At 41.5% G+C, this 27,848-nt stretch overlaps 1 protein-coding gene and 1 long non-coding RNA gene across 7 annotated transcripts; one reads left to right on the forward strand and one right to left on the reverse strand.

The window, feature by feature from the left end:
- The first annotated feature begins 871 nt into the window (after positions 1-871).
- rbms2b (RNA binding motif, single stranded interacting protein 2b) lies at positions 872-26,765 on the forward strand. Of its 5 annotated transcripts, none has more exons than XM_017487223.3 (15): positions 875-1,012; positions 1,123-1,327; positions 8,350-8,513; positions 16,960-17,018; positions 17,418-17,509; positions 20,636-20,793; positions 20,910-20,989; positions 21,115-21,224; positions 22,696-22,742; positions 22,883-22,976; positions 23,926-23,976; positions 24,122-24,184; positions 25,071-25,151; positions 25,237-25,324; positions 25,812-26,765. In XM_017487223.3, the coding sequence occupies exons 1-14, from the start codon at positions 987-989 to the stop codon at positions 25,315-25,317; spliced, it is 1,311 nt and encodes a 436-aa protein (XP_017342712.2). In that variant the 5' UTR covers positions 875-986; the 3' UTR covers positions 25,318-25,324; positions 25,812-26,765. The 5 variants fall into 5 exon arrangements, 4 of the variants coding, with proteins under 4 accessions (XP_017342712.2, XP_017342710.2, XP_047016531.1 ...); XM_017487221.3 differs by having other exon boundaries at positions 880-1,012; positions 24,077-24,184; XM_047160575.2 differs by having other exon boundaries at positions 896-1,012; positions 1,098-1,327; positions 24,077-24,184.
- LOC128635118 (uncharacterized) lies at positions 23,035-25,860 on the reverse strand. Of its 2 annotated transcripts, XR_008398001.1 has the most exons (3): positions 25,771-25,860; positions 24,552-24,813; positions 23,035-24,206 (listed from the first exon to the last, which is right to left on the reverse strand). It is a non-coding gene; the product is annotated as an uncharacterized LOC128635118 (long non-coding RNA). The 2 variants fall into 2 exon arrangements; XR_008398000.1 differs by having other exon boundaries at positions 23,035-24,813.
- Positions 26,766-27,848: the final 1,083 nt, after the last annotated feature.

Consider the following 27,848-nt stretch of genomic DNA (forward strand, 5'->3'; position numbering starts at 1 on the left):
AATGCGGATAACCTGCTAAAATAGCAAGCTACAACAAATTAAAACTTTGAAACTTAAAAAAAAAACAAAAAAACTTTTATGTCAACGGAGCATCGTAGAGAACTACTGAACATCACCTTACGTGTTTAAAATAAAAGAAGACTACAAGAAAAATAAATAAATAAATAAATAAATAAATAAATAAACAAATAAATAAAGAGAGAAAAAAAACAAAAAACAAAAAACATGTACAAACCAGCAAAATCCCAAGCTAAAATCAATGAGTCATGTGGAAAATATTACTTGAAAATGAATGAATCATTCAGGAGAAAAAGAAACAATAATCACACGTGAAAAATTATATATAATGTTTGGAAAATTTCCCATGCAAAATAAAGAAAGAAAGAAAAAGAAAGGAAACCGTGGAGGGAAGAAAAAGAAACGTGGAGGAAAGAAAATAAAGGAATCACATGGGGGCGGGGGGGGGGGGGGGGGACAGGTGAGAATAAATGACTAATGGGGGAAATCACGTGATAGTAACTTAAACGGAAACTTATGGAAAAGTTTATGCAACGAATCACAAATCAATGAATCATATGCAAAACAACATATGAATCTAAAGGAGTCATTCAAGAGAAAAAGAATCACATGTGGAAATAAAAACACATGCACAACATGTGAAATGTTCAATACAAGTGGGGGGGGGGGGGAATCACGTGAAAACAAAAACGCATTAAAAATGAACGTCTAAAAGCACGCGTATTAAGAATCGTGTCATTATTCACACATGAAGTTCAAGTGAGTCAACATGTGATGTGTCTCAGAACAAATGAATCATGCAGAAAAGTCCACTACACGCAGCTACTACAAATACAAATCTCATTTCCTACAAATATGAGAAGCATAACACGCACATGTAAAGAAACATCACGTGAAAATAAAACGCACGTGCGAAAAATGTGAGAAACATAATAATAAAAATAAATAAATCACGTGATTGTGTAGATATGAAAGTGGAAAGAGTAAACATAAGGTGAGTGTTTATTATTATTATTATTATTATTATTATTATTATTATTATTATGCTATATGTGTGTATGCTGTGTGTTGGCTATTAGATGAATAAACAGTTTTGCGCGGTAGTGGCGCGCGCGCTCGGGTTGGTGTGATCACGGCGCGCGGCTCCAATCTCTTCCCACACTCGGCGCTGAGTGACGTCACCAGGCTGCCTCGGCTGAGCTCGCCGCTCCGTACGGCACACGGTCGGGAAAATAAAATGCTGCTCTCCGCACCGCCAAGGACAGGAACCAGCCCGTATAACGGCTACACTCACAGGACCGGCAAAAAGGTAACATCTGGACGAAGCCGCGAGGCGCTTGTGCTCGCGCGTGAACGCTCGTTTTTGCGTGGCTTACCCGCGCGGCTTGTGTGTTGAATTTGCGCGGTCGCGAGCTGCAGTGTCCTTGAAAGTGGAGCGTATGGGAAAGGGGGGGTGGGGGTGGTGTGCGTGTGTGTGTGTGTGGGGGGGGGATACGGTGGGTAAAGGGGTGAGAACGGGAGTGTATCCCGTACCGGATAGCGTAAAACCGCTAGTGTAGCGGGACAGGGATGGAGTCCGGGAGTGCGGTGAAGGTTTTCGGTTATTTTGTCGCGTCGGGCTGTCGGGGAAGTTGAGCTCGCGGGCTGTGGAACGGTTCACGCGGCCGGTTTAAAGGGAAACGGCAAGAGCGCGTGACATCAAAGCGTGCAATTAATTAGGATGGATTATTGATTTGCGTTACCGATGAAATGACATGGGGGTGGAGGAGGTGGCGGTGGGGCAAATAGTAAGTGAGTTTAACCAAGTTTGAGTAATTAGCCCCACCCCTAAATACTCTCCAGCATGATGCCAAAAAAATGGCTTGAAATTATTAAGGGTTTGGTGGGGGGTGTTTTTAAAAAAAGAAAAAAAAAAAAAAAAAGTCTTCTGTGTTCTACCAAAAATGAATCTAAACACTCTAGAAGCTGCATCTCATTTAGCCTTAGGTGCTTATAGTAATATAATAATATAATAATAACAACAATAACTTAGTTAGATAGAGATAGATATCTAGATTGTACTAAACTCCTTTCCTTGCTGCTTCTTTGGGACCCTCAAGAGTGCACGTTTTGTACCTTTAATAAGTATCTTACACCTGGAAGTAAGCCCACGTTCGAGATAAAACGCACCTTCTAAAGGCACTTTTAAAACGTACCCTTTTGCTACCCTTTTCAGAGTGCACATAAGGAAACAGTCTATACTATACTTCTCAATTGTAGTCAATCTGAAGATATTCGCGTTAGGTTGAAAGCGTCCCATTTTCAGTATGAGGTAAACAAATCAAGTTGTTGCCTAGTACATTTCCAGATGTTAAGGACGAACCCCCGAGCAACTGTTTTGGCACTCCGGTAACGAAGGAGGCTGCTGCATGATCAGCGCAGTGCTGAACGCCCTGGCAAGGTCATCATCTTCCCAGTTAAGGACAGCCAAACAACACAAGCTTAGTCCCAGAATCCAGACATGTGGATTACTCAGTTGGCTGAAGCATTCGAGTACAAGCTCCAGGGTTTGGCAGTTTACATTTGTCGCTTTGTGTGTGCATGCCTAGAAATGACGAAAAGTTGTATTTTCAGAGCAAAAACGTCAGTCCGGGTCTAAACAACTGTGGTTAACGTGTATGAATGCAAGCTTTCAAAGCAAGCTTGAATAGTGAATAGAGGTTTGCTGCCGATCATGTTGTGATGATGAACGATTACCCCAGCATCCTTGTTGCTACCTGATAGTGCAGATGCTGGATTACATTAGAGTGCATCAGCCGTCGCTTTAAGAACATTATTCTAACTGTCATCATAACTACAGCATCTGTGCAACTATAACTGTGAGATATGGCGCTATAAAGTCTGTGCATGGTGACAGCGTCCGCACTGGAATGGTTTATAGAAGGAGCTACAAACTGCTGAAGTACGGTTAAACGTGACTTTTCTTCTTTAGAAAACTTAACTCAGAACGGTGATCTAAACGAAATAACTCGAATCTACCGAGGGACGCGTTACACGCTTAAAAACAGAGCTTCCGATTAGAACGAAAAAGTTTTTTTCAGCCTGATGTCTAAGCAGAACCCTTTTAAGTTGCGCAAAGAACCTTTTATTCTGAAGTTCTTCAGAGAGCCGTGTATACACCGGTGCTTTAAAGAACTCAGAAATGGTTCTTCACAGAAGTACCACAAGGAACCACGTTATCATAAGTTCTCTAGAAAACCCTTAGTTGCTGCTTTAAGGGACCAAAGTAAGGTTCTTAAGAGTGATGCCAGGAGAACCATTTCCAGTCCCATAAAGAACCTTATCAGGCTCACATTAACCTTGAAGAACCAATAGACTGCTCTGATGAACCTATAAAGAACTTCGTTAATCTCCAAATAACCATAGAGCTCAATGCGGGAACCCTATACAATGAAAAGGGTTCTTGACAAGAAGAAGGTGTAAAGACCAATCGAACAACCTATATATTTAAGAGTGTGGATGCTTTTTAGATTTGGTCTAAAAAGCTGTAATATTCAAAAATATTCATTCGCTTGACTGAATAATGAAGCTGACTCATCTCACGCATTAATGATGCCTCCTCCAGATTCTTAAAGAAGACAGCCAGACAACACTCGACTATAATGAACATTAAATAACTCAAAACCGTCATTTTTTTTTGTTGTAGAGAAAGAAGTGATGCGTCTTGTTGTTCCAGGCACAGAAAACTCGAGGAGGGGACAAAGCGTACACTCCCCATGCAGAGCTGGTAGAACGCACCAGTGGAAGTGTGTATAGAGTTGAGTTTTGAAATGAGTCTCAGAGAGGATTTTGGCTCCTTCCTGCACGCTTGGCAGGGATGCAGATCGCTCAGATTAATGACTTGGAATTCCTGGAATTCCCAGCTCAAGCAACGCACTCACATCTGGAGGTGTCGGCGGCCGAAGAGTCAAAGCTTTCCTTTCGGGCAGATATCAGGGAACTTGACAGCTTCATACGTGAATAAGTCACAGGGAGGGGAAGGCTGTCGAAATGGAAGTACAGCGTAACCCCTCATGTGTAGGTTTTAGGAGAAAATGTTGGAGGAGGGAGGCGGACGCAGAGGGGTTGAGTGATTTTTCTTCTCTCGCGGCCGCTGTTGCTTTCCAATTAAATCATCATCTCTTGTGCTGTATTCATCGGGGTGATGCGATTTCGAAATGAGTATTTGTTTCGAAATGAAACGTGGTCTATTTCTGAGGAACTTGAATCCAGCCCACAGTTTCATGGTTTTTTTTCCATTGATCCAAACACACCTGATCCCCCTCAAGAGCTAATTATGAATTACATTGGATCAGGTAGATTTGCAGCAGAGTCAACTCCAAAATGTGGCTTCTTCTGGATTCTAATATTAATTGCTAACTTGGTTCCTGTCCACGTTCGTTAGAGAACGATCGATTCGCTGGTGCTTTAAAGAACCCGGAAACGGGTCTCCACAGCAGTGCCACAAGGAACCATTTTATCATAAGTTCTCTTAAAAAAAATAAAAATCCTTAGGTAGTGCTTTAATGGACCACAGTAAGGTTCTGAAGAGTGATGCCAGGAGAACCTTTTTCCAGTCCCACAAAGAACCATATAGGGTTCCTATATACACTGCTCTGAAGAACCTATAAAAACCATAAAGAACTTCTTTAATCTCTAGAGAACCATACAGCTCAGGAACCCTATACAATATAAAAAAAAAAAAGGTTCTTCACAAGAAGAAGGTTCTTTGCGGAACCTATGGTGCTGTAACGAACCATTAAAGAAGCCTTATTTTTAATAGCGTTAGTAAAATAAGTACTGTACCGTACTGTATCTGTAATACTCTCCTCCCCTAACAACTTTTATACGAGCAATCACAACACAATCACCAGAAGCTGCATCCAAGCTGAGGTTATTAAAATAATGTTCTGGTGTATGTGTGATACAGTATCTGTGATTACAACAGTTGAAAAATATTCTATACATTTAAGGCAGTTGTTGGGGCAGGTGGTAACCGTTTATGCCAAAACGTATCAAAGGTATTCTGAAATGAATATCTTGATGTATAGTGATGAGAAATGGAAGAAAAGCGAGTGGCTGTGTTATGTTGTGGTGGTATTTTGTTGCACAGTTTGGATCCCCTTAGAGGCAAGTATCACTGCAAATCAATACAAAATTATTCTGACTGATCACGTTAATTCTATGATAATGGGAGTGGCCTCTTCCAGGATGACCCCGCCCCCACACGCAGTGGTTTTACTAAAGTTGCAGGGTTCACGCCGAATCGTTTGATGAGGACGACAGTGTAAAAATGATTATTTTTTAAAATTATTTATTTAACCTTATAGCATCGTCACCAGATCCCAACCAGCTGAACACCCGGGGGAGATTTTGGAGTGACGTGTTAGACAGCCGCCCACCATCATTAAAATGAAGGGAATATCTTCAGGAAGAATGGTGTTCATTACCTCCAGGACAGTTCCAGAGACTTTTAGGATGGCAGCCTGTCATGGCCGAACAGCTTATTAAGACACTTTTAATGTTGTTTAAATGCCTTTAAGTTTCCGGCATGAAAGGATTTTCAAACAAACAGGTTTAACGTACAGGGAAACATTGGAATTATTTTAGTAATTGGTCATATGGTACAGATAAATATTACAGTGAGAAAATGTTGAATTCACTACTTAGTACCAGGCTATCCCATTTCCTTCCATTAAATGGTAATGGAAACACTAATCATGATTTTATATTCAAATTGCCCTGGCGTACATATCCTGATAAATGCTTCTGGTTTTATTAAAGATGCAATTTGCATGATTTTTGCCTGTAACTTTTTGCATAGTTGATAGGTACAGCCAAAGGACAGGCCTGGTGTTCCTGGTGCTTGTAATCCCACAGCAGATATATATAAATATATCGTCTGTTCTCATGACTAGACTCTCATTATCAGACCACATATCTCTGGGAGTGATGATAGAGCCCTCATGTTTGTATGGTGCAGTGAAGGAGAGCCTCCCTGATTGAATTAGGCAGAGACCGAGATGTACCGGCATGTGCTTTGCTCATATTGATTTGTCTGTGACCGGGTGTTTGCTCTGCAGCCTGTCACACTGAGCTAAGCCTCGCTCAATAGAAGCAAGAAGGATCAGATCAGCAGGAACGCAGAGCCGAGACAGGCTCACGGAATGTGAGAACACAGGTGTGAATCTCAGGGTTCGCGTGGCTCTAGATTGTGAAGAATGTCTCTGACATGTCTTCAGCATTTTAATGATAGTTAGCTGGGGACAAACAGGTAGTGCCATTGATAATTAATGGAATGCCTACGCTAAAGATCCTGTTGTTTAACTGAACGGTTTTTCTGAACACATCAGAACACGGTTGTCTGAGTGTATACACTATTAAGGAGTCTGCTTTGTTTGGTGTTGTTGTTTTCTTGCATATTAGTTGTTTAGCTGATGGCTTCATGCAGGAGTCGAGTTGCATCTCACCTTGAGCAGGACGAATGGGCTTGGCAGAGGGGGTGCTTCTCGGTCATTAGCTTCTCTCACGGCGAAGCAAAGCAAGCAGAGTGTAGCAGTCTTAACGAGACAGTGACTTCTCATTGCCCCCCAGCACATGAGAGAGATTAGCGCTGGACGCTAACAAGCTCAGCCCCCAATTAGACAAGCCTCAATGGCCGAGCCTGACTTGAAGGGGAGTGGAATGGGGCAGCGAGTACTTGATCATACATTGTGTATGTCAGAAGCGTTCCCTGAGTGGGAACAAGGCCTCTTGAAACGGGAATAAGGTTTTTGAAAGGCTTTCAAAATCCTTTAAACACGATCCCCGCCAATTCCAAAGAGGAGGCTGAGAAATGTTAGATAGAGGTAATGTGAGTGCAAATAAATGTTTTTCTTGGGTGGGAGATGGCAGCTGTGGATATTTCAGCATACTTTCCAGAGATCAGAGAAGTGGAGGTACATGTCTGGTCCAGGGGAAGTAGGTGTCTGGTACAACTGACAGAGTCATTTTGATTAGATGCGGTTCCACCTAAAACATAGCACACCACAGAGGATGTGGGTGTGCTTACAGTAAAGCCGAGGACAGGAAAACATGTGAAGAACATGCGAATTTGAGACTGGTCACACAAAGAAAGAATAGATCTTTTTTTTTTTTATAACTGTGGGGTTCAAAGTTCATCTTATGCCCCAGTGTTAGCAAAACAACCATTTTCAATTACAGGAGGCAGTGGAATATCTTTAAGCTGTATGATGTTTCATGAGGATGATCCCACAAAGAAAAAAACTAAACTTACCTGGGTTTTTTTTTAGAAGATCAAAAAGAGTGTATCAAGCACTTTTGCAACCCACTAATTACAGATGTGTCCAGGGTCTGGCTTAAGCTTCATGACAGGTATCCCCTGGAAGCCAACCTTCCCAAATTTCAAACATCCACAGCCACACAAGTGATCTCGAAGCCTGCATTAAACCGGTCCATTGTTCCCTGTCCGTGGTCTGATTTCACAGGCCTTTCTAATGAAATCTTCCATCCTTGCCTGCCCCTGTGACTGATGAGGAGTTAATTGGAAAAGTAAGCAGAGCCTTGCGAAGAGGGGGGAAGCGGGGGAGGAGGGGGGGGGGGGGGGGGCAAGGCCGTTTCCAGCCCTACACATGAGATCAATCTGCAGTGCTTTGATTATGAAGAGTCTGAGCGATTCCTGCACCTGCACAAGGACTAAAACCAAAACACTTATCTTGTTTTTTTTTTTGTTTTTTTTTTCCGATGGTTAAAAGGAGTGTGTTTGACATGAGAAAGGCAGTATATTATTGTTCTAAAAACGTTGTAAAATCATACACTTTGGATTTATTTATTCATTTATCTTCAGTAAGTGTTTTATCCTGGGTCAGAGTCATGATAGTTCTGGAGCTTATCCGAGGAACACTGGGCACGAGGTGGGAATATTCCCTGGATGGAATGCATATTCATGCACTTATTCACAACAAGGAGTAATTTAGCATAGACAGCTTACCTACTGGTGTGTTTTTTGGAGGTGGGAGGAAACCAGAGAACCCGAAGGAAACCCACATGAACACATGGAGAACATGCATGGAAAGGCAACAACCCGAGGTCAGGATCATACTGGGGACCAGAAAACATACTTTTACAGTCTTTCCTATTATCTGGCATCAAAAGTTTTCTCAAATGTAAAATAAAAAATATAATCCAAACCCGGACACCTTCAAGTTAAAATCACAGTTCTTCTAGTTTCATGAAAGTAGTTCAATCTTACTGTATCTCATTGGTGGAACCAAGTCTCGGCTTATTTTCTCTCTCTCTTTTTTTTTTTTGCAGGCGTATGTGTCCTCCACCCAACAGATGGCACCTCCCAGTCCCAACCCCACATCCAGCAGTAATGGGAGCAGTGGTGGAGTGGACCAGCTGAGCAAAACCAACCTCTATATCCGTGGCCTCCATCCAGGGACCACAGACCAAGACCTGGTTAAACTCTGTCAGCCGTGAGTGTCACCTGTAACATGCACTTTTTAACACATCCAATGAAGGGTAGGCCTACATAATAGAGGGGTAACTGTTCTATGTGTTCTAAACAGATACAAAGGCCGATATGAATAGATGGTGCACTGTTTTTATTCCAACTCGTGGGACAAGAAAGAATACCCAGTTTTAAATCTGAATACGGATACAGATATGAATTTGTGGAGCAGTAAAGAAATCTAGATAGTGGCAAATATATATATATATATAATAATAATAATAATAATAAAAAATAATAATAATAATAAAAAAAATTTGCATAGGAAATTGCAAAATGAAAAATTGCCATTCTATTTGAGTTGATCAACCCAATTCCATTGTTTCTGCTAGAAAACGTAAAAAAATAAAAAGTATACCTAAAAGGTAGAAAGATTGGCATCGTGGGTACTAAGGTTGATAGGAATTCAGCTCATACTGTGTGGAGGGAGACATTTATAGAGACTGAGAGCGAGTCTCCAAATGTCCTGAGTTTACCTTAGACATGCAAGTGAAAAAAAACCCCAAAGCAGATAACTCGAGCCAAAGCATTAATGAAAAACTCCCGATCCCTTGCATCATCTTGGGTTGAGTGATTAATAGATTTTAAATGTGTGCATGTTTGCTTTATAGATTATTTGTAGTGCTTTTTTATATACTTTCGTTATGTTGAACTTGGTAAACCCGTGTCCCTTATCTTTAGCTTAGATGACCCCGCTCTGGAATGAAACCCTGCAGCAGGCTGTAACTTGTGGTAAAGTCAACAGGGGTTTGGGTTTCAAACAAAGCTCTTTCTAGTTGGCAGCACTAAGCCTTCCCAACAAGTAGGCATGATTGCGCCTCCCCTGAACCTCCCTCCTTCCCTTCCTCCCTTCCTTCGTCTCACTTCCTTTTACGGCTAGAAAACGAAGGAGGGGTCTCGCTCTTCCAGCCAAAGAGCTCAGAAGAATTTCACTTTATCTGAGCCATACATTGTTTCTATACGACATCCTTCTTCTCTGGAAAAACGACTAAAAATGGCTCAGTACTTCATGCATAATTGAACATGCTTTACTGAACACACTCAATATGGAACGTGCCCATCAAAATCTGTCACTGAGGATTTTTAGCAAGTTAAAAAACTTTAGCTGCTGCTCTGAGAAAGAGTTTCTCCTTTCATTTTATGCTTAAGATAGGCTTTTTTTTTTAATGGAGATGCGCTGTGGGAAACTGTAGGGTCAAAAGTTAAAATGGTAATTTTTGGTAGAGATGAAGAGATGAAGGATGGCAGAAAGGAAAAGCAGAGAGAGAGAGAGAGAGAGAGAGAGAGAGAGAGAGAGAGAGAGAGAGAGGCCCTCTCACTTGACTGTAGCAGTCTGGATGAAACATCGTTGATGTGGCCGCCCAGCCCTACAGGAAACTGCAAGCCCAAGGGGAAAGAGAAAGACAAACAAGGGCAACAACTGGGAGGGAGAGAGACGGGAAACAGAGAGCTTTAGAAAGGAGGGGACGAGAATGAGAGAGTGTGGCAGGAAAAGAAAGACAGAGGTAAGGGAAGGTGACTGGAGGCTGAGGGAGTGAGAGTGTAGAGTGAGAGATGTATGTGTCAGGTGTTCCTGAGGCTAATGGTGGCAGCTGGTAAAGGGGACGTTTGCAAGGGTAATTACTTTTGCAAAAAGCTGAGCAGTGCTCACCATCATATTCATATTCCATATGAAAGTGGTGTTTACACAGAACTCTCAGCGTGATCCAGAGATCTCATCAAAACCTGAAAAAAGCCAATCTAGCCTTAATCCTAAAGTTTTAGACAGTGCGACTTAATCGATCTTATAATGTTATTGTTACACTGTTAGACTGAACCAGATACAATCTTGGCCAAATTCTGTAACAGACTGTGTGTTCTCCATGCCAGATTATACCGATGAAGATCCTCTAATGATAGACCTGCTATTAAAGAAATATTTCTGTTCTGCTTACATCATCAATCAGCACAATATGGGCTCATGCAGAAATAAAAACAGGCTTGCGTAAACTAAAAGTCCTCACAGCGATGTTCTTTCTGCTGCCACAGTGCAACAATCTGCTCTTCTTTTAAACCCCACATTTTGTTTACGTTTCGTCATCAGCACTGCCGTATTTGTAGCCGTCCCGTGAGTTTTGCATAATCCTGTGCTGTCCTCTATTTGGTGGCTTTTTTTTTTTTTTTTTTTTGACAAGCATTGTAGTAGAGGTCACAGTTTGAGATTTTAATCCCAAATCATCTGACACTGCCAGAACTTCAGCTGCTAGCGCAAATGATCTCAGTATTTACAGGTGACAGGTCATTTTTATCTGTTGTGCAGCAAAATCGGGTTATGCTCGGTCATCTCGTCAATATCAACGTCGTTGGCTTGTATAGGTCCACGCTAGACATCTTTGCTATGTCTTCAGAAAGACATACTACCAAAAAAAATGAAGCTAGACATCTTATTAAAGTCTTCTCTCTTTTTTTAGGTCTTTTAAAGATTTTTGTACTCACTGGTAAACTTCCATTTGGAATTAAAGCTCGGTAATATTAATCACTAATTCCTAACTAAGCCGGCTCTGCATACTGTCTCACCACACCTGGTTGGTTTTGGCCAGACACACACACACACACACACACACACAAACCCAAACAAACCAATATCAACAATGGCTTTAAATAAAGGCTGCACACCCAAGCTGTATTTTCCAAGCCAAGTGCTCTACAAAGTCATAAACTCATTAGTTAGTCCACCAGGCATGTAAATGCTCCAGAGTGCTTATCCCATGTTGTGGTTGCCTGAAATTAGTTAATATCATGCTCAAATACTGTAAGCAAATGCTACACTAGCTCGCAAGGTAGCTAATGAAATTTCACCTAAATTAAAGGGCCGCTGTTTCAAATTCTCCAAAGTTGTTCCAAACACTCTTGGGTGAGATTTCTTGGTTTTGAAACCTCCCACTAATGACACATCAAATGCCGAGAAGTAAATTCGGTTGGGCTACAAGAGGGTGAGGGTGGTTAGTATTTCCTCCTAGTGTGTTCAGTTGCCCTGTGACATACTGTAGCCTGAATAGCAGTTTGTAAAGGTGTGGTGGCTGGCTTTGTGTGTCTCAGAGGAAGCATGTGCTGGCCTTCACCCTGCCTGGTTGGTCGATGTGGCATGATTGGGAGAATCTACTAGTGGGGTTAGTTGATGAATGACCAAATTGGGAGGAAATGGGCTAAAAAATAAAACATACGATCCAACTGGAGTGCGCTGTGTTTAAAAATACATATCAACAATTATTACGAGTACATATAATTGGATTCAGTGCCTGTTTACTACCTTTTCATTTGTCCATGCCTACATGGTTTAGAGTGTTATGCTCTGTAACGTACCCAAATTCATCAGCAGTCAGCTGCCTACTCTAACTTACAGATTCAGAACAATACACTGGATCAGCAGTATCACAACAGTGTTATTTAAAATAAAATAAAAAAAACACCACACAGCGTTTTTCCAATCTTCAGCGGTCTAGTTTGGGTGAGCTTCTCCCCATCGTAGGCTCAGATTCCACTTGAGTGAGTAGAACCCAGTGTGGTCTTCCGCTGTTGTATTCCATGTGCGTCAAGGTTCTCCGTGTTGTGCTTTCTGAGATGCTTTTCTGCTGACCTTGGTTGTAAAGAGTGGTTATTTGAGTCACTGTAGTCTTCCTGTCAGCTTGAATGAGTCTACCCATTCTCCTCTGACCTCTCTCATTAACAATGTATTTCTGCCTGCAGAACTGCCACTGCTCAGTGGAAGGGTTTTTTTTTTTTTTTTGTCTTTTTGCACCATTCTCTAAACTCTAGAGACTGTTGAGTGTGAAAATCCCAGGAGATCAGCAGTTTCTGAAATCAGCTTGTCTGACACCAAGAACCATGCCGCAGTCTAAGTGAGTGAGATCACAGCTTTTCCTCATGCTGTTGTTTGATGTAAACTATTATCTGAAGCTCTTGATCTGTATCTTCCTGATTTAATGCGTTACTTTGCTTCCACGTGATTAGCTGATTGGATAATGGCAAGATTGATAGGGTGTACAGGTGTTCCGACTAAAATGGTAGTGAGTGTACACTTAATGTATACTCAGCGAAAAAATAGAAATATTCCTTTTTCAGACGTCCCATTATTAAAAAAAGAATTTTGTAAAATCCAGATAAGTTTTACAGATCTTTACAGATCTTTCACGCTTGTTCAATGGACCTTAAACAGTTATCGCACATGCACCTGTGGAACAGTCCTTAAGACGCGAACGGTTTACAGGCGGTTGGTGATTAAGGTCACAGTTACAGTAACTGTGGACACTAGAGAGACCTTTCGACTGACTCTGAAAAACACCAGAAGAAAGATGTCTAGGGTTCCTGCTCTCCTGCGTGAACATGCCATAGACCTGCTGCAGGGAGGCATGAGGACTGCGGATGTGTCCAGAGCAATAAACTGCAATGTCTGTAATGTAAGACACGTAAGACGGCGCTACAGGGAGACAGGAAGGACAGCTGATCGTCCTCGCAGTGGAAAATTACATGTGACCGTGTGTGTCCTCCAGACGTGATGGAGAACTTGCAGATGTCTTGGTAGAAGAGTGGAGGAACATCTCACAGCAAGAACTGACCAATCTGGTGCAGTCCATGAGGATGAGATGCTCTGTAGCACTTAAAGCAGCTGGAGGAGACACCACATACTGATTGTTACTTTTAATATTGACCCCCCTTTGTTCAGGGACTCGTTATTCCATTTCTGCTCGTCAAATGTCTGTGAAACCTCTTCAGTTTATGCCTCGGTTGTTGAATATTTTTATGTTGAAACACGTTAAGAAATTTGCCGGAAAATTAAAGCAGTTGAATGCGAGAGGACGTTTCTTTTTTCTTTTTTTTCGTTGAGTATATTTCCTCCAAAGATTATATTGGGTAAGAAGCCAGTTTAACAAATGTGGTGGTAAAAACAGAAGTAAAAAAAACAGATGTGATCTTCTCTCAGAATAAATATCAGGATTTGATCAAGTTGTTGGCTACTTGCGATATGGTTATAATCAGTTCAGACTGCAATGTCAACTCAGTCAGAATGAAATCTTTAATGCAAAGTTCTTCTCACGTTTGGGGTAACAAGCTTGAAAATGCCATAATCTTTTAAAAGATGTATTTTAAACTGTCAGATGTATGAATGCAAGTTTTGTTTCATGTCATCATATTTAGATGCTAGGTGTGTGTTACTTAGTACATATGTGATGTTACTTAGAATGGTGGGGCATTAGGACCCAGTCGGCTGTTAGCATTGTGGTGCAGGGCAGACAAGGAGAACTCTCAGGTTACACTGCAAGCACATGCCAGGGGAAAGGAGGCCTCTCTCTCTCTCTCTCTCTCTCTCTCTCTCTCTCTCACATATCCCTTTCTTTCCCCTTCTCTCTCCCACATCCTCCCTTTTCTTTCCCTCTCTTTCTCGGCCTCCCAGGAGATCTCCTCTCCTGCATCCAATCAACACACACATATGCAGCTTGGGCCATATATCTTTTATATCTCTTCACCCCTAAGATATGCAAAGCAGGTCTGTGTGCACAATAGCATCCATTATTGAGAGCATGATTTCTCCACATTACCCTCATAAATACTTCATGCAAACAATGCAAATGATGGCAGGAAGCAATGGAAGAATGAAAAAAAACAAAAACAAATAGTGGTCTTGTTCTTTCTTTATGGCAGTATCAATGCCAGGGTCACGGACAACAGCAGGGTGCTACTGACAATTCTTCTGACCTCGGTGTTTAACTTTTAGAAGGTTTTGTTTACTTTATTTCTTAATGGTATTTTTAAATTCGACTATGTTGTGATCTATATTTACTGTGGTTCCTTTGCTCAAAATTAACACATCTACGTCCAAGACACGTATTTACATACCAACTGTACGTCGCGTATAGCCAAAATGAACATTCAGTACAACTGAGACAGAGGCTACCTCATCCTGGTGTACTGGTAGCTCTAGAGGTGAACAGCTAGCTATCTGAACAGCATTGTGAACACAAATGATTTAGATAGAGATTACATTCAGTGGTTCAACATATTCCTTGTGCAGGTTTGGAACAGCTACAAGCAACAAATCACTGTTATTAAAGACATTGTCTGCTGTTTTCGAATGCAAAATGCTCCCCTTCTTTTAGTATGCTCTGTGCTAATTTACTGGGTGCAAGTAAGTTGGCTAACGTTAACGAACTGTTGTAGAAACTTACGATATATTTTGCTTCAAATGAGCTTCAAATGAGATACTAGAGTCAATAATCCCACCAAGGTCTTTTACTGCTGCACATGCAGCAACTGAAAGCACAACCGGAGTTCCTACAGAAAGCTACAGAAAGCTTATTTCTAGCTGCTTGTGGCGATAGTAGAAGTACCGTAGCTACAGAAAGCTTATTTCTAGCTGCTTGTGGCAATAGGAGAAGTACCATAATCTTGTCAGAATTATGTAGAAGAAATTATTCAGCATCCAGTGTCTAATATTCTTAGACATAATGTTCTTAATTTCATTAAGCTGGTATGTGTCATAGGTTTGGCTGACAGTACACATACATTTGTGTGTCATCAGCATAATTGTACCCAGAGGGAGCCCATATCAAGCAACACCAGCCGGGGAACACAGCCCCGGTCATATGCCAGTAGTAGGTCGTTTACTAAGCACTGTCTCAGTACTGTGATGAGACCTAAATCCTGAGGGAAGAGTAATGTATGTGATTCCTGTGCAGGTACTGCAAGCTTAGTTTCTGAGGTACAACCTTGGATCTAGGATCTTGGGGAAAAAATTGTTTGATATTGACTTGTAGTTTGACAGCTGACAAGGGTCAAGGCCAAGTTTTTTATGCAGTAGATTGATAAGTGATAGTTAAAAAGACGTATGTACATAGCCAATGCTTGTCTCTATATAATTAGGGATCCCTGAATTAGGGATTCAATTCAGGCACATGGTGGCTTAGTGGTTAGCAAGTTCGCCTCACAGGGTCGGGGGTTCGATTCCCACCGTGGCCCTGTGTGTGTGGAGTTTGCATGTTCTCCCCGTGCTGCGGGGGTTTCCTCCGGGTACTCCGGTTTCCTCCCCCAGTCCAAACACATGCATGGTAGGCTGATTGGCGTGTCTAAAGTGTCCGTAGTGTATGAATGGGTGTGTGAGTGTGTATGTGAGTGTGCCCTGTGATGGATTGGCACCCTGTCCAGGGTGTACCCCGCCTTGTGCCCCATGCTCCCTGGGATAGGCTCCAGGTTTCCCTGTGACCCTGAAAAGGATAAGCGGTATAGAAGATGGATGGATGGATTTTCAATTCTGTTGTGGGAAAAAGTCTTTACTACAGCATACTATTGGTGTTTGTGCTTCAGTAGGTGTCTTGTTCCTAGTTTCTTTGTAACTGTAACTGTACTGAATAAGAATCTAGGATTATTTGTAAACTGTTTGTTAAGAGCCTGTCTAGAGTTAACAAGGGTTTTCTTCCCTGAACTTTGTAAGACTAGCATTTTATTTTGATCCCATTTCCATTCTAAATTATGAGTGCTCTTTTTTAAAGTGTGTATAAAGTTGGTATATCAGATCATTATAGCTTCCTTTTAAGTAGTTTTCTTTTAAATGGCACAGCATTATCGAGCACGACATGCAGCGTTGACTCTAAACCATCAGTCTTTTTCTCGACTTATGTGGGGTCAGAAGGCGAGCCAATCAAAGTTGATAAATCTGGAAGATAATTGTTTATAGCACCTTCAAAGTACCCGAGAATTACAGAGCCATATATATTTTTTTCTATGCTACATAATCCTTAGGCACTGACCACAAGGGTCATCAGCCTCATGCATCAGCCTCACTCAACAGTTTGGATATGAAAATGTTCATTAAACGGTTAGTATACTACTATAGTTTCAGTGATTTTAAGCACTTTATATCCTTCTATAGTCAATTGTTGAATATTCATTTACATTTAAGCAGCTGAGAGATAAGACCCTTAAGGGCCCAACTTTGATTCTGGGAAGCACAGAGGTAGGGAAAGCTGGGAAGCTACCTCAGGGAAGCTACCTCAGAGAGCCTCCACTGCCCTAGAGGCTAAGAAACCACCGCTCTCAAGCAGACAACTACAACCCCTCATTAACCTTTGTTTGTTGTCCTAAAGGAGACCGTTTCAAAGCGACCTCTTGATCTGCTCCACCACTTAGCTCGGCCCCGACATTAACACTCTGGGTTAAAGACTTTGCCTGTAATTTGAACTCTTCATCCAGATTATTCACGAACATGCCTTGTGGCAGATGAAAGGTATGATGGTAAACATCTACTTCTAGCAATGATAAAGAGGTAGGAGAATGGAAATGTGGAAAGAAGTGTTAAAAAAAAATAAAATAAAAGCAACAGTTGGCATTGTTTGTGTGTGTGTGTGTGTGTGTGTGTGTGTGATTTTGTGCCCGAAAAGGTATGGCAAGATCGTGTCTACCAAGGCCATCCTGGACAAGACCACCAACAAGTGCAAAGGTAGGATGTGTCCTCGTTTTGACATTTGCATGCGAGTTGGCCTCCAAGCCTTGTTTCATCTGTGGCAAGTGTGTGCACCATGATGTAACAGCACTGCGATCACTGTTGAGTAATTCCACATCTGTTGACCTGAAACATTACCGAGTGTGTGTATGTGTGTGTGAGCACAGTTCTTTGTCCATGTGGTACAGCTTGCCTGCTTGAGCTGATAGCAGAAAGCAGGCAACACTAGTAGCTTAACCTATTGACTTGAACCAGAAGCTGCTGAATAACATCGAATAGAAATTATTCAGTACATGTTCAGAATTTGAACATGTATTATGCAGATGTATGCATTTTATACTTTATAATGTGTGCGTGTGTGTGTGTGTGTGTGTGTGTGTGTGTGTGTGTGTGTAGGCTACGGTTTTGTTGACTTTGACAGTCCTGCATCTGCGCAGAAAGCTGTTACAGCACTGAAGGCCACTGGAGTTCAGGCTCAGATGGCAAAGGTAAGAGGTCACAATTCTCTAATTTGAATCACTCCAACATTTTTCATCCCGATTTCTATTCATCTGTAGAGTATGTGTAATGTGTAATTATCACAGAAGAGAATTTCAACACATTTCCATGTACTGAGGAAAGACAGAAAACCTTTTTGTCCAAAACGTGTGTGTGTGTGTGTATATATATATATATATATATATATATATATATATATATATATATATATATATATATATATATATAAAATACAATAGAAGTCTAAGGGCAGTTGTTGCTGCAATACTTACTCACTCACATCCTAGAAGCACTTGGCGTGAGGTGGGAATACTCCCTGGATGAGACACCAGTCTAACATAGGGATGTTGGTTGAATAAATGTTTAAAATACACTACAAATTAAAAACTACATCTTGTACACTCTAACAGTAAGGGTATTAGGAGGAGATAGACATGAGAGAAAGTCTTACTAAAAGTATTCACAAATGATTTCGTTTACTTTACAGTATTTTGGCAGACGCCCTTATCCACATCATTTATACAACTGAGCAGTTGATGGTTAAGGGCCTTGCTCAAGGGCCCAGCTGGGATTTCCTCTCATGACCTTCTGATCAGAAGTCCAAACACCGTCTTAAAAACTGAGATACCAACTAATCCAGTCTCTGAGAGACGTTTTTTTATTTACTTATTTATGCCCAACTAGACACAAATTAAACTGGACCTAAAAGCATTCTACAAAAAATATGGACGTTGAATAAACGTTTGCCCAACTACTGCCCTTTGACTTCCGTTATAAGTGAGTTGTGAGTGAATGGCTTTTCCATTCTTTGGTCAGTACAGGAAATGTGTCAAAAAAAGATTGTCTGTGATTCTGTAGATAGAGACTCGGTTGAAAATGCTGTATTCCTTTAGTATTCCTTTCATGTAAAAGTAGCACCTACGTCCTAAATTTGGGGATGAAAACTATCTTTATTTCAATCAAACCTCAGATTTGAAAATGACTTTGGCTTGATCTTTGACCAAGCTGTCTGGGACAGTAATAAATGGGGGCGGTATTCTTTCCTGATGTATACTTTGCCTAAAATACTAGCAGGTTTAGATTCTCTTGAGAGAAATCGACGAATAATAGGTACAGATTGCTGTGTTCTGGGGCTGCCCTTTAGACCATGGCCTGTGTGTGTGTGTGTGTGTGTGTGTGTGTGTGTGTGTGTGTGTGTGAGGGTGCCAGGCCGTGAAAATAGTGTAGTCAACTCCATTAGGCCTGAGCATGTTCAGCACTGAACTTGTTGAGAATAAACAAGGAGTGCCAGAGGGTCCTGTTTCCACCTTAAGAGCCTGCTTCTCTCTCTATTTCACCTCTCACTCTCCACCGTCTCTCTTCTGTCTCTCTACTTTCTTTACCTAATGTCTCGTCCTATGACTGTTTATGTCCATTTTGAAGATGTACAGTATATGTAAGTTTAGTATGGATTTGATGTCACACAAGTTTTGAAGTGTAGCCTTTTTCCTCTGTCAGTCTCTCCCAAAAAAATAAAGCAACACTCGTTATTACCTTCCACTCCAGACTTAATTACAACCAGTTTAGAGTCTCTTAGCGCACCGACCTATTTAGGAATGTAAAACTTATGTGGCAACTGCCTCGGGCTTCCTAGCACCTCCCATTTTCTTGAATAAGAAAAAGCAAATCATCTCAAGATGAGATGAGATCTGTGCAAAAAAAAAAAAAAATCACCTTCACTGCAGGTCACTGCAGTTATGCATCCATTATTCATGACATGGAGATGAAGCGGTAATGCATTTACAGCTTTTTAATTTCATCTCTACACCGACGTAATTGATATGCAAAGCGTTGTCGGGGTGAATTGCAGGTCTGCCATGTCCCAGCTGTCTTTGAGTTAGTTCTGGTTAAGTGACACCAAGACTAGCTGAGACGTTGGCTAACACGTTGCATTTAGTCTGCATAATACAAGCGAAAAAGGTGTGCGGACATCCTCCTGTGCCGAGTGTCCAAGTGTCGAAAAGCCACCTCCCGTTGCGGTGTAATGTGAAAATAGGATTAATTGGCTGAGGGCATGCATACGCATGCATTATGGATGTATTTACTCTCAGGTGAGGGTGCGTATTATGCTATGGGCTGTCATATTGCAGAGCCAGTTAGGATATACATATGGTAATAAGTTGACAACCTGAACATTTCCAAACCAGTTATTTTTGACACCTTTTATCGAGAAAAAAAAATGAAGCCATTAGTCACTGTATAATTGTCTGGATGTCATAGCAATGGAATACATACCCAGATACAAATGCACACCTTATAGCTTTTTCCCTTGAGAATATTGAAGTCTAAACTAGTAGTGCTAGTTGCATAGTGTAGTAGTAGTACTAGCAGCAGTAAACATAGTGTAGTAGTAGTACACTACGTATACGTCTCCCTCATGGTGCTAACTGTGTGTCAGTCCCTTCTTGCTCATCCTTCTTGCTTTTATTATTGACTGAAGCTCAAACTAGATCTTATATTCCACTTACACTTTCTTCACGCTCTTATATCACATTCAAGCCCCTCTTATAACATATTCAAGTCAAACACGTATGTTAACTCACACTCTTCTCCATGCTCTTATATTCCACCAAAGCTCTCAAACCTCACCCTCTTACTCTCATACAAACTCAAACTTACTTCATCCATCATCCTTGTATACACAACTCATACTCTTCCTTCATCTACCATCTTCTATTCATCCCAAACCCGTCTCTCTGCTGTCATTCTCTTATATTTAACTCAAACCCTTTCTTCATGTCATCCACTTATACAAACTCAAACCCTTCCTTCATCCATCACGCTGTAATACTCAACTCTTACATCATCTGTCATCTTTTTATATTCAACTCAAGCTCTTTTTCGCTCTTACAGCATATTATGCTCAAACTGTTCTATGATACTCTATATTCACCTCAAACTATTCCTCCATGTCTTATATTCAACTCTAATTATTCTTTCATATTATTATATATATTTAACTCAAACGTTCCCGTTGTGTTTTCACAAGGTTCCCTGGCAACTCGAATCTCTGTGGTATTATAAAACGCTCGATTCGAACCGAAACGCTAGACCTCAAATGCGGTCTCTTTTTGCAGCAACAGGAGCAGGACCCTACCAACCTGTATATCTCCAACTTGCCTCTGTCCATGGACGAGCAGGAGCTGGAGAGCATGCTGAAGCCCTTCAGTCAGGTCATCTCCACACGCATTCTCCGTGACGCCAGTGGTGCCAGTAGAGGGGTGGGCTTTGCCAGGTAAATCCGGCCTGCCTTTCTCAACACACGAAATCCTCTGAAAGTAAAGACATACTGCACTCCCATCTATTCTCTGCCATACTGTTTTGGTATATAATGTATAAAATTCTAAACAGGATGGAATCGACAGAAAAATGTGAGGCCGTTATTCAGCATTTCAATGGCAAATACATCAAGACACCACCTGGAGTGGCAGGTACAGGACATTTAAAATTTTCACTACCTATTTACTGATAGAATAGTTTTTATTTGTGTATTTTTGCCTGGTGTTTTTTTAGTTGTTGTTTTCTTATTATTACTGTTCTGTTGTCATTTCCCCAGTGCCTATGGAGCCTCTGCTGTGCAAGTTTGCCGACGGGGGGCAGAGGAAACGTCAGAGTCAGGGCAAATATCTTCTAAACGGTCGGCCGTGGACGAGAGATGGGGAGACGGTGAGAAATAATAATAATTAAAAATAATATTGTCTACAATATGTGTTACTTGCACCAACGTTGTTATTTCGTCATTTATGGAAGTCTAGCAATCAAATCGAATAAAAGTTGTACCAGATGTTGGGCCTTAAGAGATAACCAGCACCATACATGCATTAACATGCTGAATTCTTCCTTCTGGTTGGTCAAAGTGTTGATTAGTTTTCTATAACAGCAGCTTTGACATTAGTTTTGGCTGCAATTCAAATCAGAGATTTATGTTAATGTGCTCATTCTAATATATTATGGTTTTCTATAGTAACATCTTATACAGTTTTACGGTGGACGCGCCACATTAACAAATATTAAACCGTGTGTATTTGTTGATATGGTGAAGATGTTTATTTGACATTCATGGACAGAGTCTCCCGTTTCAGCACTTTGTAACACTCAGAGGTAAAGCTGTTCCTTTACATTTATTGACATGTGATCAGGACAGAAGGCTTTGCGGTATTTTGATAACAGGCCAAGTTGAATTTTTCTTCTTTGATTAACTTCAAGAGAGACGAAAACTAACTAGAAATACCAACTCACTTTGCAGACGTTCCACAACATTAAATGTAACTGTAAATGGATAAAAGTGTTCAAAACTGCTAGCTTTTGGTAAGTTGTTGTGGAAAATAATCTTCCCATTGTTATTTGTTTTCTTATAATTGCCCCAACATGTTTTCTTCCTGATATCACAATTCTCAGAAACGTGAAGGTGGGCAGTGGTAGCTCAGTGGATAAGATGATAGTGACCTTCTGATTGGAAGGTCATGAGTTCAAGTCCCAGCACTGCTAAGCTGCCCCTGCTGGGCCCTTGAGCCTTTTATACAACTGCTTGGTTGTATAAAACAATTAGATAAATGTAAGTTGCTCTGGATAAGTGTGTCTGCCAATTGCTGTAAATGTGTACAAATCTACACTGTATGCGCTTGCTGAACATCCCATTCCAGATTTAGTCCCCGTTTGCTGTTTTAATAACCTCCACTCTTCTGGGAAGGCTTTCCACTAGATTTTGGAGCATGGCTGTGGGGATTCGTGCTCATTCAGCCACAAGAGCATTAGTGAGGTCAGGCACTGATGTCGGGCGAGAGGAGGCGTTCCAGTTCATCCCAGTGGTATTCAGTGGGGTTGAGGTCAGGGCTCTGTGCAGGCCGTTTGAATTCTTTTACGCCGACCTTGGCATGTCTTCACGGAGCTCGCTTTGTACACAGGGTATTGTCATGCTGGAACAGGTTTGGGACACTTAACTCCAGTGAAGGGAAATTGTAACGCTACAGCATATAATGACATCCTATGTAATTGTACGCTTCCAGCTCTGAGGCAACATTTTGGGGAAGACCCACATATGGGTGTGATGGTCAGGTGTGCATATACTTTTAGCCATATAGTGTATAAAAAGTTTAGTTTCATTCAATGAATTTTCTATCTGTTTTCGAATTTACAGGGTGGAATGATGCTGACCTACGACCCAACCCCTGCCCTACAGAATGGGTGAGCTTGTTGCTTTAGCTGCCAGATATACTAACGCTAACGCTGCATCCTCTGTGAGATGATGGAGACACATTTGTCACCAGTACAGATATACAGTAGCTGTGAAATGTGTGTATTTGTGTGTGTGTCGCCCCCTGCAGGTTCTACTCCTCTCCCTACTGCATTGCTCCCAACAGAATGATCACACAGACCTCTGTCTCTCCATACATGCATTCCCCTGTTTCAACATACCAGGTCAGGGCTGTTTTCATGCCTCACATTTAGTCTTTTGTTTTGTTTTTATTCTTGCAGCCCAGTGTATGTGTGTGCCAATGCAAAGTCCATAGAAAGTTGAGACTCTGCAGGTTTTCAGTCACCCACATTATTTGTAATGTCTATTATAGAAGGTCAGGGCAACTTGTAACATTTTCACCGTACCTTTGGGAAATTTCATGATGTACGTGATAGTCCGTTCTTCCTTAAATGCACTAAACAAGTTCTGTCAAGGATTCTTTGCATAGCTGAGGAATTTTCGCTGGCTAAAGAGGTTTTCTGCGAATCGTCGTTAATAACGAAGCACTATGTAGGGTTCTTCAACCTTTAAATCAGTAGGGCCGTGTTCTATATTCAACCCCCCCCCCCCCCCTTTCTTAGCATGCATGACATAAGAAACATGATTGATTAATTATAATTTTACAATTTCCATTTAATATATTTTTCACTTCAAATATATTTTAGTTCAGTTGAAGGGGTGCACGGTGGCTTAGTGGTTTACATCGCACCCCCAGGGATGGAGATTCAATTCTCGCCTCCACCCATGTGCTCCTCGTGCCTCGGGGGCTTCCTCCAGTTTCCTCCTCCAGTCGAAAGACTGGCTGTACGCCGCTTGGCATCTCTAAAGTGTGTGAACGTGTGTATGATTGTGCCCTGAGATGGTTTGGCACCCCGTCCATGGTGTTCCCCACCTTGTGCCCCAAGTCCCGTGGGATAGGCTCCAGACTCCCCGCAACCCTTTGAAGGATAAGCCAGGTACAGAAAGTGGATGGCTGGATGGATAGTTCAGTTGATAAGTCTGTGGGAAACAGTTTTGCAGGTTCCCGTCAAGGTGGTATTTTTTTCTTCTTCATATTTTATGCATATTAATTATAATAATTGACAATGTGTGTTGACTCAGTGATAAACAGAATCCTTCCCTGTACTACAGGTACACAATCCATCCTGGATGCACCATCAGTCGTACCTCATGCAGCCCACGGTAGGTCTTCCATAAAGCAGCGCATCAACCATCAAATCAGTGCTCCTACCATATGGTTCTCATCACCTTTGCTCTCATTTTCTCTGTGGAATATCCACAGGGAACACTCCTAACACCTACCATGGATCACACACTGTCCATCCAGCCTGCTGCCATGATGCCACTGACCCAGCAGCTCAGTCATCTTTCCCTGGGCAGCAGCGGCACGGTGAGTCCCCTAACACTCGACACTATATCGATAACAACAGAGTGCGTTATGAGTTATAATGTTTCATACCACAGCGCTGTTAAATTCTCAATTCTGATTGGTCAGATGGCGCTAATTAATTTTCCATAACAGCAGCTCTGACAGTAGTTCCCACTACCACAGGTTTAAATTAAGGCGATTGTTATGCTGTTATTAAATGTACAGTATAATTATTGGTGAAGTTTTCTGTAAGGAGAATCTATGGAAGGAGTTATGGAAATCATGTGAGAGTCTTCAGGACAGATGACTTTGCACTTTTTGGGTTCTTGGTAATATACAAGCGAGGGGAGGGCATGGTGGGTAAGTGGTTAGCACGCTTGCCTCGCACCTTTGGAGTTGGGGGATCGAATCCCGCCTCCACCCTGTGTGCACAGAGTTTGCATGTTCTCCCTGTGCTTCGGGGGTTTCCTCCTGGTACTCCAGTTTTCTCCTCCATTCCAAAGCCATGTGTGTTGTAGGCATTTCCAAATTGTCCATAGTGTGTGAATGGGTGTGTGATTGTGTCCCGTAATGGGTTAGCACCCCGTCCTGTTGCCTGTGATAGGCTCCAGGCTCCCCAGTATAGAATATGGAAGATTGATGGATGGAACCTCAAGAGAGAGAAAAAGAGAAGCTTGTGAGGGAAGAGCTATTTATATAGCTACAACACAATCGAAAACAGGAACTCACTTAGAGTCAACAACATAACTGGATAAAAAGTATGACGTCATTCATTATTAAATTTAGAAACTTCTGGGTGCTAATAGTTGGCAACATCACACCACCCCATTGTTCTTCCTATAACAGCATGCCCCGTCATCTTTCGTTCCTTACATAATTGTTATACCTCTTTTCCCTCTGTTTTCAGTACATACCTGCAAACACAGCTATGCAAGGGACCTACATACCCCAGTACACCCAAGTGCCTCCTGCCAGTGTCTCAGTCGAGGTAAATCAGCAACAATAACCAAGGTTACAAAGTGTTGAGTGTTCTCAGAATGTATTTGTTGCTCACTTGTTAAATGAAACTGTAGGAAAACGGTGTCCAGCAGCCACAAGTTACTATTGAGGCAACCACAGAGCATCCAGCATATTCCTACCAGCATGGCAAATGAAGACAAGGTGGGTGTTCTTGTTTATAGACCAGAGAGCAATTTATCTTGACCGCTACTAAGATATATTTCACCTGAGCCAGCCAGTATAGCTTTCTTCCTGCAAAATATCCCATGTGTGGTGCATTCTGAGATGCTTTTCTGCTCACCACAGTTGTACAGAGCGATTATTTGAGTTACTGTAGCATTCCTGTCAGGTTCCAGTACCAGAAGCAGACCTGACTTGTGCAGTATGTGCATGATGTTATGCATTGAACTGCTACCATATGATTGGCTGATTGCACCAATGAGCAGGTGTACAGGTGTTCAAGAAAAAGTAAAGCCAGCGAGTGTGTGTATTTATGTAAATGCACCGTATTTATGTATCGTCGACATGGTGATATAAAAAGATTTCCGCCATGCAATTTTTATGAATCCAGGCCTAAACGTCTGAAAGCTACGGTAAAATTTGCTCACCTGTGCCCTTCAAATGACACTGTCTCTCTTTTGTCTCGCAGCTCATCCGTGCAGGAATCAGCAGTCAACGTGTCTCCACTTTCTGCTGCTGTGGACATCAAAGGAGAGACACTGATATCTAAAGGAGCCTGTCACCTAGTCAGTTAAAGGAAACAGACATTAATTCTACTGGAGACTCTTTCAAGAGTGCAAAGACCAAGCAATGGAAAGTTTAACCTTTTTTGGCAGCATTAAAAACAACATGAAGGAAGCTATGCACTCAAAAGGAGGGCAATGAAACACATGTACAAATACACATGGTCTCTCTCTCTCACACACACACACACACACACACACACACACACACACACACACACACACACACTCGAGAATTCTTTTTTAATTTTGGCACTTAAAATACGCCTTTATTTTGGTCATCCAGAGTGAACCAGAGACAACACTATCATTTTAGAACAGTAGTTTGTAGTTTATTTTTAAACTATTTTTCTTTTTTCCATTTCGCCCAATTGTTTTAAATATGTGACTACTTTAAGTCTGTTTTAGAGGTAGGTTTTTTTGTACATACAAAAGGGCAATGTTTTTTGTTTTGTTTTGTTTTTTAACGTTTTCGCTGCGTTTTTTTTTATTTTTAATTTTTAAATTGAATATCAAAGAAACAGTTTTAATTAAATGTGGAACAAGCTGCTTAAGAGTGACTCTAAAGCAGTTAAAAATATGGTGGAAAATATGTTCTGTTGTAAACGTCCACATCACCCAGCAGTATGACGTGACTCACAGTTGCTATTTTTAACGAAGGTCAGAGTTTATTAATAGTGGAATCAAGCTCATAGACATGCTGTTCTGCCTCTGTCCCTAAAATGCTGCTTTGTCTCAGAACCAAGGTCGTACTCTTTTGAGATATTTTTTTCTTATTTAAAGTGAAATTGTCTTTTTCAGAAAATTGACAGAAAACTTTCCTAAAATAATTAAATGCCAGCATAGCATGGTCTTCTGCATACTTGTGATATTTCACATCCATTTCATTTAAAACAGTTTCATGATTGCACTCAGGCCCAGGACAAACCCTGTTCTTGACCATTAAATGTTGATTAAATGGGGCTATTCCACCAATCAATGGATCCCCAGGGCCACCACCTGGTCTGGGCCTGGGAGAACTTCTCCACTGAGATGTGGGTGACTGTACTCTAGTGGACTCTAGTGGTAGTGAGATATCCAGGTTATAAACTGACAAAATTATATAACAACTATACACACTAGAGGTACACGGGGTAATTTCTTTAAATCCCATTCCTACCTACTCCAGAAGGAAATCTCACCAATTCCACTCATTCTTGAACAATTCCACCCAATCCCCCAGAAGGTTTGACCTCTGACTCCAGTTGTTGTTGTTTTTTTTGTTTTTTTTTGACCTGCCTGTGATATTTTCTAATGAACTGAATTGGCTGTATTTCATTCATTCATTCATTCATCTTCAGTAACCAGATTATCCTGGTCAGGGTTGTGGTGGAGCCAGAGCCTATTCCAGCAACACTGGGCGCAGTTTGGCGGTTGTCATTCTTGGGGGGATGCCAGTCCATTGCACGCCACCATGCATACATATTCTGTGTCACACTTAGGGGCAAATTAGAGTAGCCAATATACCTGCATGATTTTGGCCAGTGGTAGGAAAATGCAAAACTCCTAACAGAGAGTAACCCAAGCTCAGGATTGAACCAGGGACCCTGGAGCTGAGTTAGCTCTATTTCACCCCTCCTAAGCACGAGGGATACCTTCTTATGTGCATGCTCATGTATGCCAAGATCTTCCAACAAAAATGACAAAGTGATGCATGATAGATTTTCCAATAAATACAGATGTCATGCTGCCATCTTTCCCTGTCTTCTTCTCACCTCATACATATCTGACCTCATGTACACCTTATGGATCCATTTGCATGTCAGATTGTAGCTACAGTCTGAGCTACAGGAACCCTGTCCTCACTCACTGGACAGTGATTACGTCCCGATAACAACGTCACAGGAGTACAAATTCAGTCCCGTAGTTGGCCCCCATCCTTTTCGGGGCTCAGGGCCTTGTCA

The sequence above is a fragment of the Ictalurus punctatus genome, chromosome 15 (assembly GCF_001660625.3).
Source record: "Ictalurus punctatus breed USDA103 chromosome 15, Coco_2.0, whole genome shotgun sequence".
Taxonomy (NCBI): Eukaryota; Metazoa; Chordata; class Actinopteri; order Siluriformes; family Ictaluridae; genus Ictalurus; species Ictalurus punctatus.

Excerpts from the sequence above, each read along its gene's own strand:
- rbms2b (XM_017487221.3), top strand. The coding sequence starts at position 987 with ATGAAAGTGGAAAGAGTAAACATAAG. Across the intron at positions 20,794-20,909 it reads AGAGGGGTGGGCTTTGCCAG|GATGGAATCGACAGAAAAAT; the intron begins GTAAATCCGGCC and ends AATTCTAAACAG. Across the intron at positions 20,990-21,114 it reads GACACCACCTGGAGTGGCAG|TGCCTATGGAGCCTCTGCTG; the intron begins GTACAGGACATT and ends TCATTTCCCCAG.